Genomic DNA, 18,311 nt, shown 5'->3' on the forward strand with positions numbered 1-18,311 from the left:
TGATTTTTTTTTTTTTGTGCATTTTCATTTTTTGGGAGGGTGGGGAAATACACACACACACACACACACACACACACACACAAACACACACACAAAACGATCCAGTGTACCTGATTGAGTCTTGTTGATGACGACGGAAGGATGGGCCGGCAAAATTTTTTCATGGAGCCAATGGCAGCAGGGAAGGCTGGAGCAGAGAACAGCGCTGCAACCAGGTTTATTCGGAAGATCCACGACATCATCTCCTCCTCACTCCTAAAGAGGAAGAGCACAGCGATGAGCTGATTAAGGAATAGGGAAAGGCAAACTAACTAGTCTCCTGAATTTACTCACGGGGCTTGTAGCAGAAAAACTCTCCAGTCTGAGGTTTTGAGCTTGAGTACATTGGCTTTCTTGCTGTAATCGGTAGCGCGAGTGGCTAAGGCGTGGTGGATCCGCACGGCATTCTTCAGGTCCACCTCTGAAATGTCAGCATCTGGTTTATATTCATCCTGAATGAGACAAATTGTCGGCCATATCGTATGTTAGGCATACACTCAGTTTCATGTATCAGAAAAGGAAATAAGTAAATGTTTATGAAATGTCTGTAATGTTCCAGGGAAGGCTAACGCTCGCAGTCCTCATAATTGAATGCCAAGAAAATATGTAAAGTATCCATCAATATACTGAACTCCAGCTAATTTTGGGCAGAGATTTGGCAGCTACTCGCAGGAAAATAACAATTCAACACTCCCATTTACTCCTATGGAAAACATACAGTTTACAATTAACCTAACATGCATTTTGTGAAAAGTGGGAGGAAGCCCCAGCAGCTTGAGAAGAGTTCATACTCCACACAGGAAGGTTGAAGCTGAGATTCAAGCTTGGATCTTCAGAACTGTGATTTAGACGTCCAAAGTACACCGTGCCGCCTTACTACGCCTATGTTGCAATAAAGGCTTATCGCCAGCAGAGGGAGACAAACACCCACGAAAGTTGCCTCTGCCTCACTCGCCCAAGCACACAAAACCACAGTGCAGTAGAACCACTGGACAGCATCCAACACATCAGTGACGCGCAGTTTTGTGCGTGTGTGTGTGTGTGTGAGAGAGAGTTTCTATGGCAACAAGGAAAACGGGTGTGATGCAGTACCTTTTGGAGATAGAGTATCATTCCCTTCAGAACCGCATAGAACTTCTTCCAGCCGCGGCGACCCCGTGGGGCTGCATCGTAGAAATGGGAGCGAGATTAGAAAAGGATTGCCTTTTCTTCACAATACACAATTACATTTTCACAAAATAAAAATATACAGATTAAACAAACTGCCCGTACAGTCTACAGGATCGGTAAGTTCACGTTCATGTACTCACTCCGTTTGCCATCCATGTCAGCATGGCTTTTGCGAGTCAGCACTCCGTGTTTGTAGGTTACAGCATTGAGGAGGACGGGAATGGCGATGAAAGGGTTATTGCTGTCCGTTACCCTGGCAACACGTTTACTGCCGCCCTCACACTGCTCCTCCACCAGCTCTGACAGGCTCTTCCTTAGCTCTTCTTCTTCACTGCACACAGCAAAAAATAAAAAATAAAGATGAACAGGAGATGCGCATAGCGATGTCTTTTCTTTTGGAGCAGAACTAAGAGCATACTCACACAGCCCACTCAAGCTTCTCGTTCTTGATTGAGTTATACAAGACCTGTGCAGGGAAGGCAGAACATTGGTGTGACAAAATCTTCCTGCAAGCATAAAGCATGTTTCGAGGTAGCTGCACACTTTCGGGAGAAGGTGAGTGCTGTACCTTCAATAAGTCTTTGGGAAAGTCATTGCCATTGTTGAGGCCATCTAGATTACTGATAAACTGTTGGCAAGACATCTTCTTTCCAATGTTCTGAGGAAAGAACAAGTCAAAAGTGTGACAGTTAGCGGTGTAATTGTGCGTAAACAACGTCGAAGACGGTAAATCGGCTCCTAAAATAGCTTTGACAGGGCCCAAACTGAATGCAGTTGTGCATCTGTCCACTTGGTGGCAGTGCTTATCTTCCCAATGCTCATGCTTGTATTTGACAAGATTGTACTCTACTTGGTTTTGATGTGTCATATTCCGACCTGCGCTAAGTGGTTCAAAAATTATATACACACATATTAAACGCTTCAAATTATACTTAATCATCCCCCACCACGATATTTAGGTGTACTGTAAAATTAGGGAAGGGCTAAATTTCCATGAGTGACCGATGATTTTTTTTCCCCCATTATGATGAGAGAATCTGTTGTGCTGAACTACTTTTCTGTGAGGGTGTCGCACAACCTCCCATAACTGATGAGAGCATGAATGCAAACTAGTCGAGACGCAATCAACAGCGCCTCTCATGGTCCTGTACTACATTTGGAGAAATGATTAATCATCTGTTGATTTCACACAATCAATACCATTCATATGAGTCATAGAATCGATGAACAGATTAAAATGGATTAGGCGGATATTATTATTGTCCATCTTTTGTGATCTGTTTTTCATAAAGTATATCTAAGAGAGAATTGGCATTTTTTTAATTTGCTGTCATTCAGCTTCATCTGCTGATTTGGAACCTCAAGTAGCATAAGCACCGAATTTGGGACATTGGTTGAGAAACCAATGAAAGCACAATACAAGGACCGATTCAAACGTTGGCACCAGAGGAATACTTACCACCTGCGGGGACAGAGAGAGGCCAGGAAACCGGATGTGGTGAGCAGGGGGAGGATTTGAAAGGGAAGAAAAGGAACCAAAAAAAAAGAGAAAGGATGTTAGTTAAAGGAGGGCGATTCACTACACGAGTGTTTAGCAGGGGCAGAATTGATGTGAGCACTTTCGGTTACATGGGCATTTGATGACTACTGATTGTGCTATGTGGTTCACATCACAATGCTCCAGTTAAAAATGAACACTTGAGACTATGTAAGGACAGGAGAGACAGAAGCAGGTCAAAAAGTAGGCTGGGAGGCAAGTGTGAGGAGAGTCAGCGAGGGGTGGGGGAAGAAGTGGTGGGTGACTTTAGAAAGACAGAAACATGTCGATCAAAAATAAGATCTGCCATTGATGGCAAAGGCCTGTTTTGTTGGCATTTTGCAACTACGCAGGGTGGTTACATAAGACCGAATCCATGAGAACAGAAACACATACATGTCCGTGTAGATCTGTGTTAAGCAGCATGAGAGCGCAGGTTAATGTGTGGGCTCCATCTGCAGAGGGACGACACACAAGGCTGAGGTCAATTTCGTGTCACGCATGAACAAACACATGCATGCGATGCCATGCATTCTCTTACAGTGAAGTGACACGTATTCAGACATCATTCATCTCACGGCGTGACAAACTAAACTTTTTGTGAAAGCACTACAGCACACTGTACTTTCACCGGCCACAACATTAGGTACACCTGAAATGAGTTATGGTATCTATAGTTCCAATTTGTCGTGATGTAGAATTCAACTACATCATACTTAGCAGCGCTAACACATATTTAGTTCTCTCATTCAGCTACATGAGAGGGGCAAGAATAAGTAGAAACATATACTGCGATTTAGCAACACATTATTACATTAAAACCACTTCGATTCTTCTTCAATTCATATTCAAACCACACGTTAAAAATGAAAAAGCTGTTGGATTGGGTTTTGGCATCCTCGGTTTACAATGGATATAACCAAAAAAAAAATGTATTTAACTCGGAAGGCGCCATAATCACTAAGACATGCTAAAGCAGTATTAGAGTCATAATTACAATTCTGGGCCATTGAAAGGAAAAAACAAATAAACAATCAAACGAGAAATAGAAATACGGCAGGAAATGAGCGTGCCTTCTTGTACCGAATGATGACACACACTGTTGCATCAACAAGTCCACAACTATTACAAACGTCAAAATTATGGATATATATTTTTCGATTTAAAAAAACACATTAAAACAACCAAATAAAAACATTAAGTGCAGCAACAATCGAATATGTCTTCTTGTGTCACACAAAAAAATGAATGTTAGGGCTCATGCGGTTCAATTGAAATGTCTCTACAGCGAGACTGTCGGAAACCAACGACCCCCTAAAATTAGATTTGCGCATCTACCTAATGTCATGCCAAGTGAATGTATACAGTTACTCTGCATAAATACAGATTACATAACCCAAGTTATTCTAAGCGACTATGGTATGGAAGACCTTGCTCTACTTAAGTTCCTCAAAGGCAACATCATTGCTCTGACCTTCAGAGGTGAGTGTTTGTAGATTGCAGTGGCAGAAGCGTTTGGAGAAATGCACTAGAATTCGCTCTCTTTCCTGCGTCTCCCCCATCAGTGGAAAGGCTTTTAAAAAGTTCCTGTCACACATAAAAGGCCAACTGGAAATCAGAAGTCTGAGGTCACAGATACAGACAAGCATGCTTTTAGAAACAAGGCAAAGGTGTCACGCATGATACCGTCCAAAATTTGATTTGGAATTGCATTTTCTCTGAAGATTGCATGTTACCGCTGAGAGATGTTTTTGCTGAGCCTTCATGCCAACAACACTTGATAATAGAAGAAAACAACACCGGTTATTACATCACAACATATCACCCCCCCCCCCAATCCTAAAAAAAAACATTCTATTATGACTGTCCCCTTTGAACTTCTGGCCGAAGGTAATAAACAATTCTCAAAACATAAGAAAAGTGATGAGCCATTTTCTAAAACAGGTTGAATCCATTGAGGAACAGTTTCAGAGGCCCTAACAGTTGGGATTTTGTGTTGCATTTGGACTATATGCGCTCGCAAAGTTGTACTCCACCTAGACCAATGGATGATTCCGTGCCACATGTGCGTGCCATAACAAATCATCGGATGTGACTGGGGGAAACTAGTCGTTTATTTATGCCAGCAATCTATAATCACAGACAGAACAATATTTTCTATACATGTTATGCTTGCCATTTTTTCCAGTGCGTTTTCAATAAAATTTACACCTTGTTTAAATAGTTTGTTTGAATCTTTGTAAGTGTGTTCTAAGAATTTAAAATGTGTTTAAAGTGTAAGGGATTAGGGGGGGGAATTATGATTATTTTTATGGTTCGTGTATTCTTGACACGAGAGAGCAGATATTATTGCTACTTCGCGATGACAGTTGGGAGAGACACTCGGGAGGATCAACGCTTCAGATAATGGATGGATGGATGGATTTGGATGCAGGTGGATTTGAAACCACAAGGGGTTCACTGTACCTCCATTTGATTCTTTTCAATGTTAAAATGCACGTAGGATTAATTTAGGGCCAGTTTCATATTCTGATGAAGAGCTGCTGGAGGTACAGAAGCTCAAAGCTATTGAAAAAAGAAGCATTCAAAATTACGCTGGCATTTTTGCTAAACATATTTCATTAGCTATAAATGAATGCTGTCTACCATACTAATCTATCAATTTTTATCCTCATTAGGGCCGCGGGTAAGATGGCGAACAGCACCGCTGCATCAGCTAAAACTTACCAAAAATAAGATTTTTGAGCCATTTCAAGACCATAGCTTTTACAGTTTAATCAAATGTTCACTTTTAGCAACAGTAGTGAAATATTCAGGAGCACTGTGAGCTTCATGGTGCCGGTCTGACGACAGCATGTTGGAACACCAACAGGTCAGCTACAAGAAAGTGGTGTGCTTGCTAGCTGTCAGCGCCGCTGGCTAACTCCAGTGAACACAATAGCTTGATAAGCACTAATGCCTTGTGAACAGCGAATGTGACATCCACACACTTGTGGATGAGTCTTTACCCCGGCACACATACCGTGTTGACTACTGTGTGCATTACCTTAAGGCCCGATCCAGTGACAAGCCAGAGAAGTCAAAGAAACTCAGGTACTCTGATGCCACCAACTGACTAAAGTCATTACTGCAAGAAAGTAGAAGGCAAATGAAAAAGATAAAGCAACATCCATATATTGTACACTATTTTCAAAAACTTAAGAATATTGGGCTTTTGGGTGAGTGAACTTAATCTGACATGATTTGTCAAGATCTGCCATGTTTCAGTATGTTTTGCCCACCTTGACAGTCTCTAACAATGAGCTGAATGGCAAAATTTACAAGAGGCGTTTGTTCCATTATATTTCCTACTTCCATTTGAATTAGCATTTGCTCTTCATTCTGCTGTTCATGTTTTGACAGCATGAGACCAAGACAAAAATTGATCAACAGCACTTCACCAAGAAAGCTTAGCCTGTCAGTGTCATCAGCAGGTTGCAATCGAATCGAGAGAGAGAGAGAGGAGTGAATGTCCTTGGGGGAAAAAAACACAGTTTGTGATTTTTGCCTTTCACCTTCTAGTCAGAGAATAGCAAATTGTGTGTGTGTGTGTGTGTGTGTGTGTGTGTGTGTGTGTGTGTGTGTGTGTGTGTGTGTGTGTGTGTGTTGGGCGTGGGGGAGTCCAATTAAATTGGCCTTTAAAAGATATACTGTAGTGCATTTTATGTTCATCTTTGAGCCACATAGCCCAAACTATTTGTGAGTAGTATTCATGCTTGCATGTGCTCACTTCTTGCCCAGGTGTCTGGCCACATCGCAACGCTTGAAGCCCTCAAGGTGATAAAGGCGCTTGGCGAGCCTTTTGGCAGCTTCATAGTCAGCTTGGAAGCCATTGGCCAGAGTGTCGGTGCTACCGCGCTCCAAATGCTCCAGACTGCCCAACTCACACTCGTCTGAGTCAGACAGCACGTCTGTGAGGTTGGCGTCGCTGTTGGGAGGAGCACAAACACATTGACAGACAAAAACAAACACACAAGCAAGGTGCCCAGGTTCATGAAACAGAAATTTACAAGCCAATTACATGCACATTTTTGTCAAAATAGAGTTATAATGTCAAATAAGGTGTGACACTGACATCAATTTCCATTTAAATAATCTCCCTCTTCTGTGTGCTGACATTTTTTTTTATCAAGCTGAAAGGGCAGATCACAACTGCCTCAATATCTCTCAAAGCCCCATTAGTCTTGTTCAGGTATTAATTTAGAATATTTCACGAATAATGAGGAAAATGTGGCTTTGGCTTAACCAAACTAAGCCTTTGTTGTTATAAAGATCCTTAAAGAAGCCCCTGAGCTAAACGGCTTCAGCTGACCTACTAAGTGTCCATCTCATGCTCACTAGCTGCCGATCTGGGAAATAAGGGATGTAAGAATGTGACACTGAGACAGAGTCCTCTGGTTCCTTTTACAAATGGATGCACACGATTTAGTCACCCCTATTTGGAGCAGTTATGCAAGTTGACAAACAGTTGAAGTAGCTGTAAAGTGCAAAAAAAAAATTTCTTGTGAAGTTGGTAGAGCTCTTTGAAGAGATAAATATCACCATAGACATCAACCCAGACTATTTCCTAAGCAATAAAAGTATCAACCTGGCCATCCATTCTATTTGTAATCTACGGGTTTTTTTGAAGCTATGGTGGAAACGTATAATTACTAGCAGACTTGTGGACACACAATACTGTACCAAACTGATGTCACATGACTGTTGACAAACAGACAAGTTGCATTCTTTGGGGGGCAGAAAGAAAACCACCGACATTAATTCTATGAAATACATTGTCACTTTGGGATGAGCAAACAAAGACAGAACTTGACACTGTAGGAGACATTTCACAACAAAAACTCTCATTCCTATTTCCCTCCATCACTCTAAATGGGATTTGCTCATTTCCTCTGGGTTTGCATCAGGGTGGCATGTCAGCATTCCCGCCAGAAGGTTTGTTTTTGCATAATCACATCAACCCAATTGCATTACCCTCACAAATTCAATACATTACTAGCCATGATCATTTCGGATTTGTCAGATACCAATGGATACATTGGAAGCCAAGTGCAAGTTGGAAGGGCTTAATTGTGCAGCTCGTCAAAAAGAAAAAAAAAATCAGAAACTGCCACGTGAATAGAGACTGACACCAAAGGAAAACCCACAAACAAATATTTCCATTGCCCTCCTTTTACATGTCGCAGGCTACAGGAGCTGACTAATCCTTTGCTCTGACCCCATCCAAGGCCCTTCAAAATCTTGCTACGTCCAAGGTTATATTTTCTTTCCTTGGCTGATTCAATCACTAATTATTTTCCATAATGCTCATGACCTTGAACCACTTATAGCCGGGATACCATGCTCAGAGCCACTGCCCTCAACAACATTGCTCCAACGTTGACATTAATCCATCAAGCATTAGTAGACAAGAGATGGACATTCACTATTCCAAATTAAAGTACGAACAGATTGTATCTGCCAAAATTGCTTTCATGTAGGGGGTTCTCGGCTCATCCTGAGGGACAGGGTGGGCAGCTGTTTTATCCGGAAGTGTGAAACCATTAGAAGAGTTATGCGTTGAAGGGCAGCCAGTGGAGTTGCTTGGGGGGAATCTGATTAAGATGCTTCCTGTAGAGCAGGAGGGTGAATGTATTTGCAGAAATACTTAATTGCACAAACTCAGGCAGAGCTTTCACATAGTTTGCAAAACATCATCACATTTTTTGTTTGGAGCTAAAGTGCATTTGTCTGTCAGACCAAATGAATATAGTCAATACAATCTCATTGATGGTGTGCACAAAAAAAAAAAAAATTAAATTGTGCTTGACTTGGCAGTCGCCAATGTGGCGCCCCTCCCCCAAATAACTCACCACCAGTGATAGGACATTGTCATTTCCTAGGAATACAATCAAAACGATCATTTGATCAATGTAAACACTTGCAAAAATCAAGTGTTGCAAATTGACATTTATTAGTTACGGAACGTGTTCAATCGTTATAACATGATCAGTGTCTTCATTGAATGATGAATACAATTAATTTTAAATAACAACGTCATTAAAGTTAATTTGAGCACATTTCTAATGTCAAAAGTGTGTCTCAAACTGGTGGCCCTTTGCATTTAAACCGTACGCTTCACCGTCCAAACGCAAGTAAAGTCTGCAAATGTCAGAATAATACACGAAACTGCTTGGAAGTGACAATCTATCACAATACGGGACTGTAATTTACTGTGCATTGCTAGGTGCGACCTAAATGCTCACTGAGAGCACCAGTCTGCCTTAAAAACGTGTGTGTCAACGATACAGGACACAATGAACATGATGGTGCATGTCAGTGACTCAACTAATCTCTTTGGTGGAGCACGAACACCGAGCTTGTCTGCCTCCAAGGCATGTTTGTATGTGTTCGTGAGCGTGGGTGGGACAGTAAGTGATCCCCTTGGCATGAGGGATAATCACCAATTATGAAATTCTGGCATTTCATTGTTCAATTGTGGTTCACCAAGGTACAGTACATAACTCGCAGAAAAGCTTTTGTGCATGCGAGCTATTGTGTGGCAGCATGTTTTAACTGATGAGGACCGCAGATATGATGTCGACAAAAATAACTGCTGCAATGTGTACTGTCTAACTTAAACCCGCTATTTCATCAACTCGAGCTACTTTTTTGTCTCGAGTTTGCTCATATTGATTTCCCAAATTGGTGGCCTGGTGGCCACACCACGGGTCAGAGTACGTTCATGAAGATAACCACAAGCAGAAAGAGAACTGTTAAAGAGGCGAAAGAGACCATTTTAGGGCAGGGAATTATTTACAGACAAAAATAATGAAATGTCAAGAAATGATGATTATTACCGGCATTTATTTATGTGCAATCCTATTGGATTATACTGGGCTGTGCTCTATAGGTTAAGACGCCATCAGGATGGGCCAATATGCGAATAAAATATATGCGCTTAGTTGTGTGAGGCAAAAATTAAGAGTTTGACAGTGATTTTCCTTGCAACGGCGGCTCACTCTTTCCACTTTGACACGCCGCAAAGTCGCTTATTCGACAGTAAAAGGTTCCATTGCTCATGAAATAAAAAGATTTAACTTACAGAAGTTGCAGCAAAAAATCGAAGTGAGCGTCATATTCCTCTTTCCACATCGTTTCAGAGCTGGGGAAATGACTGGTTAAAGTCGCGATGTCTGAGCGACACATCACCCGTTATTCGCTCAAATCCGCATGGGTCCGGTTGGTTATTTCACTCCGAGCCAAGTCCGAATGTTAGTGCAGTGAAGCGGAAGTCCGCTCTCATTTAACTCCAGCCCACGAATGATACGTCGCTGTGTGTTATTCCGCCATACTATTAACGGGCGGGGAATAAATGTGGCCTTTTTCCTCGAGGTTTCTTGCCTGTGTGAAAACTCCACGACAGAGAGGATGTTGGGGCGGAGCAGAGCACTCCGGAGACTTTTCCTGATGCAAGGTCTGATCCTTGTGAGTAGAGGTCCATACAGTACAGTACAAAGGCTTCTGCTCAACTTCCTCTGGGGCTGCACATCAATTCAAGAGTAATGCACGTCCTGGACTTTGGACTCTTAAATTTGTTTCGGTCCACATTTCGTTGATAGATGTTGCTCTATTAAGGCTTGAAATAGGGGTTTGTTGTACTGTAATTGCAATTTGATTCGCTACTCGCAAATTTGCCAATCTGCAAATTGTTTTGTGAGCCCATTCTCCTTCACTGACAATTTCACCTGTTTTGCTATTTTTATTGTCAGGCTTAAGTCCTGCCAAATATGGCATCATGGTTCCAATTACCTATATGTTGAAGTAAGAGTTGAAGCTTCATTTTACTTGAATGAGACAGTCACCCATTAGCAAGCAGTCAGAAACTGAACACTAATTGAGGAGCATTTAGTTTGTGTTGAGTGTATAATGTGTCCTACAAGTCACACAATAAAAAAATGAATGCAATGCGCTTAACAGATTAGCTAACAGTTAGCCCACTTCCTTCAATGTCCTTCTCTACAATTATCACGGTGAAAAAATTTATATATACTGTATATATATTGCATCTACCCAATGGATGTAGGCTAAAAATTTGCAGCCACTTTGACTACATTTTAGTAGCCCTGGAGGTGGGGCTTGTTGGCGAGCGCCTGGTGGCCGGGCCTACACCCATGGGGCCCGGCCGGGCTCAGCCCGAAGAGGCAACGTGGGTCCCCCTTCTCATGGTCTCACCACCCGTGGGAGGGGTCAAAGGGGTCGGGTGCAATGCGAGCTGGGCGGCAGCCAAAGGCGGGGACCCTGGCGGTCCGATCCTCGGCTACAGAAGCTAGCTCTTGGGACATGGAATGTCACCTCTCTGGCAGGGAAGGAGCCCGAGCTGGTGTGTGAGGCAGAGAAGTTCAGACTGGATATAATCGGACTTGCCTCCACACACAGCCTGGGTTCTGGTACTAGTTCTCTCGAGAGGGGTTGGACTCTCTTCCACTCTGGAGTTGCTCATGGTGAGAGGCGCAGAGCAGGTGTGGGCATGCTCATTGCCCCCCGGCTCAGTGCCTGTACATTGGGGTTCACACCGGTAGACGAGAGGGTTGCTTCCCTCCGCCTTCGGGTGGGGGGACGGGTCCTGACTGTTGTTTGTGCATATGCACCAAACAGCAGCTCAGCATACCCACCCTTTTTGGAGTCCTTGGAGGGTGTGCTGGAGAGTACTCCTGCTGGGGACTCCCTTGTTCTACTGGGGGACTTCAATGCTCACGTGGGCAATGACAGTGAGACCTGGAGGGGCGTGATTGGGAGGAACGGCCCCCCCGATCAGAACTCGAGTGGTGTTTTGTTATTGGACTTCTGTGCTCGTCACGGACTGTCCATAACGAACACCTTGTTCAAACATAAGGGTGTCCATATGTGCACTTGGCACCAGGACACCCTGGGCCGCAGTTCGATGATCGACCTTGTGGTTGTATCATCGGATTTGCGGCCGCATGTTTTGGACACTCGGGTGAAGAGAGGGGCGGAGCTGTCAACTGATCACCACCTGGTGGTGAGTAGGCTCCGATGGTGGGGGAAGATGCCGGTCCGTCCTGGCAGACCCAAACGTATTGTGAGGGTTTGTTGGGAGCGTCTGGCGGAATCCCCTGTCAGAAGGAGTTTCAACTCCCACCTCCGACAGAGCTTTTCCCATGTTCCGGGGGAGACGGGGGACATTGAGTCCGAGTGGACCATGTTCCGTGCCTCTATTGTTGAGGCGGCCAATCTGAGTTGTGGCCGTAAGGTGGTTGGTGCCTGTCGTGGCGGCAACCCTCGTACTCGCTGGTGGACACCAGCAGTAAGGGATGCCGTCAAGCTGAAGAAGGAGTCCTATCGAGCCTTTATGGCCTGTGGGACCCCAGAGGCAGCTGACGGGTATCGACTGGCCAAGCGGAACGCAGCTTCGGTGGTCGCCGAGGCAAAAACCCGAGCGTGGGAAGAGTTCGGTGAGGCCATGGAGGCCGACTTCCGGACGGCTTCGAGGAAATTCTGGTCCACCATCCGACGTCTCAGGAGGGGGAAGCAGTGCACCACTAACACTGTGTACAGTGGGGATGGGGCACTGCTGACTTCGACCCGGGACGTTGTGAACCGGTGGGCAGAGTACTTCGAAGACCTCCTCAACTCCACCAACACGTCTTCCTTGGAGGAAGCAGAGTCTGAGGACCCTGAGGTGGGCTCTCCTATCTCTGTGGTTGAAGTCACTGATGTGGTTAAAAAGCTCCTCGGTGGCAAGGCCCCAGGGGTGGATGAGATCCGCCCGGAGTTCCTCAAGGCTCTGGATGTTGTGGGGCTGTCCTGGTTGACACGCCTCTGCAACATCGCGTGGTCAACGGGGAGAGTGCCTCTGGATTGGCAGACCGGGGTGGTAGTCCCTCTTTTTAAAAAGGGGGACCGGAGGGTGTGTTCCAACTGCAGAGGGATCACACTCCTCAGCCTCCCTGGTAAGGTCTATTCAGGGGTGCTGGAGAGGAGGGTCCGTCAGGAAGTCGAGCCTCAGATTGAGGAGGAGCAGTGTGGTTTTCGTCCCGGCCGTGGAACAGTGGACCAGCTCTACACCCTTAGCAGGGTCCTCGAGGGTATGTGGGAATTCGCCCAACCAGTCTACATGTGTTTTGTGGACTTGGAGAAGGCGTTTGACCGTGTCCCTCGGGGAGTTCTGTGGGGGGTGCTTCGTGGGTATGGGGTACCGAACCCCCTGATACGGGCTATTCGGTCACTATACCACCGATCTCAGAGTTTGGTTCGCATTGCCGGCAGTAAGTCGGAATCATTTCCAGTGAGGGTAGGACTCCGCCAAGGCTGCCCTTTGTCGCCGATTCTGTTCATAATCTTTATGGACAGAATTTCTAGGCGCAGCCGAAGCGTTGAGGGCGTCCGTTTTGGTGGCCTCAGTATTGCATCCCTGCTTTTTGCAGATGATGTGGTGCTGTTGGCTCCTTCAAACGGGGCTCTCCAACTCTCACTGGAGCGTTTCGCAGCCGAGTGTGAAGCGGTTGGGATGAAAATCAGCACCTCCAAATCTGAAACCATGGTCCTCAGTCGGAAAAGGGTGGAGTGCCCCCTCCGGGTCGGGGGAGAGATCTTGCCCCAAGTGGAGGAGTTTAAGTATCTTGGGGTCTTGTTCACGAGTGAGGGCAGGAGGGAGCGAGAGATCGACAGGCGGATCGGTGCAGCGTCTGCTGTGATGCGGACGTTGTATCGGTCTGTCGTGGTGAAGAAGGAGCTGAGCCAAAGGGCGAAGCTCTCAATTTACCGGTCGGTCTACGTTCCAACCCTCATCTATGGTCACGAGCTATGGGTCGTGACCGAAAGAACGAGATCCCGGATACAAGCGGCCGAAATGAGTTTTCTCCGCAGGGTGTCCGGGCTCTCCCTTAGAGATAAGGTGAGAAGCTCGGTCATCCGGGAGGGGCTCAGAGTTGAGCCGCTTCTCCTCCACATCGAGAGGAGCCAGATGAGGTGGCTTGGGCATCTGATTCGGATGCCTCCTGAACGCCTCCCTGGTGAGGTGTTCCGGGCATGTCCCACCGGGAGGAGACCCCGAGGAAGACCCAGGACACGCTGGAGTGACTATGTCACCCAGCTGGCCTGGGAACGCCTCGGGATCCCCCGGGGAGAGCTGGAAGAAGTAGCTAGGGAGAGGGAAGTCTGGGCTTCCCTGCTAAAGCTGTTGCCCCCGCGACCCGGCCCCGGATAAGCGGTAGAAGATGGATGGATGGATGGACTATGGGTAGCGAGTCCCCAAATTCAGAAGCTAAGAAATGTCACTAAAAATGGATTTTACCTCACCTTTATTACGCTCCACAACAAAATTATTCATTAAAACTGAGGTAGACATACAAATGATTTTTAGTACTACTACTACTTTCAAGCTCAAAATTAAATAAATTGGGTAAAATGGTGAATGGGATTTTACTCATGTCGTGCTTTTCAACCTTTGCGGTCATGAAAGCTTGTCAGCTCTCTTCTCATTCACCCACTGATGACACAGCATCAGGAGAAACTGGGGAATCACTATCTTGCTTAAGGACACGATAGCATGGTTAGAAGGGCTAAGGGTTAAACTCACAACCTTCTGGTTGAGAGCCGACCACTCTACCACCTGAACCATGCGGTGTTGATTGGCTCTCGTTGTATTGCAATAAATATATGAATGGAAACAGGAACCTGAGTGTTTACGTAACAATTTCATGGCCTCTGAATTAAGTACTTTCTACGGAAAATATATGATTTACATTTATGCATTTGAAATGGCTTCAAATTGTTTGTTACCCAGCCATTTGCAGGCAGTCTAATTATTCTTATTAGTCTTATTATTTAATGGGTAGGATCTCTTTTCCTGTGTACTGTACTCTTTTTTTTCTTGTTCTTCGTATTTTCTGGCACTGTGCACCATGCTGCCTCAGGACAGTTTTTGGGTCACTCACCTTTTTAAAAATTAGGCACGTGTGTAGTTTGGTACTGGCCCCAGTTTTCTCCAAAATATCATTGAGGTCACTATGCATGTAAATTAACCATGGGCACAAATAAAATGTTAACTGATTGATTGTTATGAATTGTGTGCGTGCGTGTCTGTGTGTGTGTGTGTGTGTATGTGTGTGTATATATACGGAAAACAGATTTCTTGGTACATGATTTGGTGACATTTAACATTCTGTGTGATATGAATGTATAATATTTGAGGAGTTATTTAAGATATCCTTTATTTATCCCACACTGGGGAAATTTACAAATTGATTTTTGTCATGATCTGTTTTTTGATTTGTTTTGTTTTCCTTGTATCCCTTTATCAATGGCTGTCTCGTTAGGTTATTGGGTCCACCTGTGCTTGTCATCCTGGTGCCTTGCATCCTCCAATCAGTTCCCTCAACCACCTGTGTTTTCCGCATTGTCTTGTCAGTTTCTTTGTATTTAGTTCGCTGTTTCCCTCTGGTCCTTGTTGGTTCATTGTTTTTGTCAGGCTTACAGTAGATGAACTTGGTGTTTGTTGTTAAATCTTTCCTTCATTTTTATTTATTTATTTATTGTACTCTGAACCTTGTTATATTGGGCATCGTTTATTTAATATTTTTTGATCAATCCAGCCTGGCCTCCCAGCTTCCCTGCATTTGGGTCCTCTTCCTTGCGGAACCGTAAAAATCATTCTCAATTCAATACATGAAATGTAGTGAATTCTCATCTCTGGTTTACATATATACACGGCGAAATCTAAGTGTCAAATGACAACAGCCTCAAAGCACAGGAAAACTTGCTGACACACCATTGCATGCCCCCTTCCTCTTTCTGTTTAAGTGGAAAGAAGGAAAAAAGAAGCAGATGACAGAAAAGCAGCTGGAAGGTCAGAGGTAGAGCAGAAGATAAGAATAAAGATGCAACAATGAAGGACTGTTAAATGGTAGCAAGCCATTTCATGCCTTGCTATGGTTTGCAGATGAATTCTGCTGGTGCCCACACCAATGTCCGAATGATCGTTTGGAAGCATGGCCTTTGACCAGTTCGTAAACAACGTTCCATGCCTCATGGATAACCTTTGTCATTTGCTCAAATCTTTCACAAACAGCAAGTGCCGCACAGATGTGATCTTCTCATGGTAGCTAACACAGAGGATGACTTTGCAGCTTGCTAATGTCTGCACCCACGGGAAAGGCTCCATTAGTCAAATGCGCTCATTCTTTCCAGTGATTTTATTAGAAACGTCTTCAAACCAGGAAAAGGTCTTAAAGCATAACAAAAACATTAATAACACCATTTTAATCCACATTTTTTAACAATAATTTGATGGACTTTAGTAGCTGTACAGTGGTGCAGAATTGAGATTAGAAAGTCATATCATCATGTTTATTTCAAATATGTATATATTGTGTCGCTCAAAAAATAAATCCCCAGTTCCAAAGTTTACTATTATTTATTATAGTGAACGAAAACGAACAAAATTACTGACTTAAATTGAAAAAAAAATTCTGTGAGTGAAATTAAATTAAAAACGAAAATACCTTTTAAAAAAATGAAAACTAGCTGACCACCCATTCATTTTCAACACCGCTCACACCGATCCCACACTGCCCGCACACAAGTCAAGTGAGTGTGCCACTATACCATCAGTGACTTAAACTAGTTGACATCATATGTATACAAAAGTACGGTAACTATAATTACAGCTTTACGAAAATGTCCTTTGTTTTCATCTTGGTCAATTAATATCATAGATAAGATTTCAGGGTGGATTTTAAGTGTGTATATTTTGGGATTGTTTTACGTCCGTATAGAAAAAGGAAAGTCAAGCAGTCATTTGAGAATTGTAGTTTCCGTTACTTTATTACACAAAACTTGGTGGCTTTTGTTTCTTTTTAAATCTTGCCCTCAACAAAGACTCCATATAGTAAAAATAAAAATGATTCTATAACTACTGTATTAAAAACGAAAACTAATAAGCAATATAAAAAGATAACTAACAAAGTTGCGCTCAGACCAAAATTAACCAAATTTTAAAAAAATAAAATAAAGTCAAAACAAAATAAACAGTAACTATAATGAAAAATTCAAACCGGTTATTACACAGGCTAGTTTGATTGAGTTTATTTCCTTTGAATGTGCCTCACCCAGGAAGTACGGTAGCCTCTCAGGAACAAAAGATTGCAAATACTGATTGTCATCCATTTGTTTTCTAAACCTGCTTATCCTACACTGGGTCACAAGGAGCTTCTACCTGTATCAACTGATTAACAAAAAGGTGGACTCCACCCTGGACTGGTCTCCACAGTACAGAGACAGACAACCATTTACACTGGAGTTTACACTGTTACTGAATGGGATCTACCCGATAATCCGGGTTTGCCAGTCAAAAATGTTTCCTCCATATTGGCAGATGCACGCTTCCGTATGAGACAAAGAAAAAAGAAGCACTCAGCTCAACCCAACCTGTTATTGTTACAGTGAGACTTTGCGATGTGTGGAACACACAGACTGCAGCTATAAATAGACAAGAATAAATCTGTCGCTCCTAAAATGATTCAGCGGCTGTGTGTGTGTGAGCCTGTTGGGAGGATGCAGCAGAATTTGTCTGTATTACTGCTTGTGTGTGTGTGAGTGCCTCGCAATTCCTGTCAGTGTGTGTGTGTGTCTATCTATATCACTACCTTACTAAGAACCAGGAGTGGATAATCTGCAGGATGGGTTTTTGCCACGCTATAGAATCACATTAAAGGTTTTATTCCAGTTGTGTAATGCGGAAATATGCATATGTGAGTTTATACGTGGAAAAACAGAAAGACTCAGCACATCGAGAGATGAAGTCCCGTGTTTGTGTCACCACTCACAGTTTTGTATGCACATGCGCCGCATGATTCTTGCATGTGTGACGGAATACATGCAAGAGATTAGTTCTCAATGCAAAGCTACCCCTTCCGATATGGAATCAAATGTGCTTAGCTTCTATCTGCTGTGCACGAGCTTAGATCCGGTAGGCCTGAACGCAAGGGGGAGGAACACACTGGTAGCATGTTTCCAGTGTGAAAGGCGTGTCTGCGTGCAGAGACGCAGCCACAGATGCTGTACACATGTAGAGGAGTAAACTACATTTTAAAACAAATACTACCTCTTTTTGCACCGGATTTCTGTGTTTTGTAGTGGCATACATCTTTACTTCAGTGCCTTATATTCAGCATTTCACAGTTTTGTGTTGCTATTTTTATTTTATTTTTTACTTAAGCCTCTGTTAGCTACATCCCTCAAATGATGAACTAGTTGATAAATAAATCTGAGCTACTCAGTAGATTACAAGCTTGAAATGTACCCTTCCCTTTTCTATTTCAACGTAAGCTCACTCCAAAACATCTGCAATGTTGTCAAGGGGGCGCTGTTGTTTACTTTAAAATTGTGTATGGTTCATACCATTAGCAATTGTAAGCACTAATCTGCAGGGAAATGTGTGTCACTTGCAAACACTCATGAAGTCTTTTATGAATTATGTTCAGCAAGCTCTGTAGCAAACTGAAACGATCACGATCAATTGAAT

At 43.7% G+C, this 18,311-nt stretch overlaps 1 protein-coding gene across 2 annotated transcripts in view; it reads right to left on the bottom strand.

Annotated features, from left to right (window-relative positions):
- The window catches only part of psd2 (pleckstrin and Sec7 domain containing 2), a 37,285-nt gene that overhangs the window by 5,765 nt on the left and 13,209 nt on the right, over positions 1-18,311 (bottom strand). The window contains exons 4-13 of one of the 2 annotated variants that reach the window (XM_086138630.1): positions 6,516-6,713; positions 5,793-5,873; positions 4,221-4,333; positions 3,143-3,201; positions 1,778-1,867; positions 1,632-1,675; positions 1,350-1,540; positions 1,132-1,202; positions 334-491; positions 111-255 (exon numbers count right to left, since the gene is read on the bottom strand). In XM_086138630.1, the coding sequence (XP_085994756.1) occupies positions 111-255; positions 334-491; positions 1,132-1,202; positions 1,350-1,540; positions 1,632-1,675; positions 1,778-1,867; positions 3,143-3,201; positions 4,221-4,333; positions 5,793-5,873; positions 6,516-6,713 (1,150 nt within the window). Of the gene's footprint in view, positions 1-110; positions 256-333; positions 492-1,131; positions 1,203-1,349; positions 1,541-1,631; positions 1,676-1,777; positions 1,869-3,140; positions 3,202-4,220; positions 4,334-5,792; positions 5,874-6,515; positions 6,714-18,311 lie in introns of both variants that reach the window. The other variant, XM_086138638.1, reaches the window with a different exon arrangement.

Source organism: Hippocampus guttulatus, chromosome 2 (assembly GCF_054856545.1).
Source record: "Hippocampus guttulatus isolate MCC_2025c chromosome 2, RoL_Hgut_1.0, whole genome shotgun sequence".
NCBI classification, from domain to species: domain Eukaryota; kingdom Metazoa; phylum Chordata; class Actinopteri; order Syngnathiformes; family Syngnathidae; genus Hippocampus; species Hippocampus guttulatus.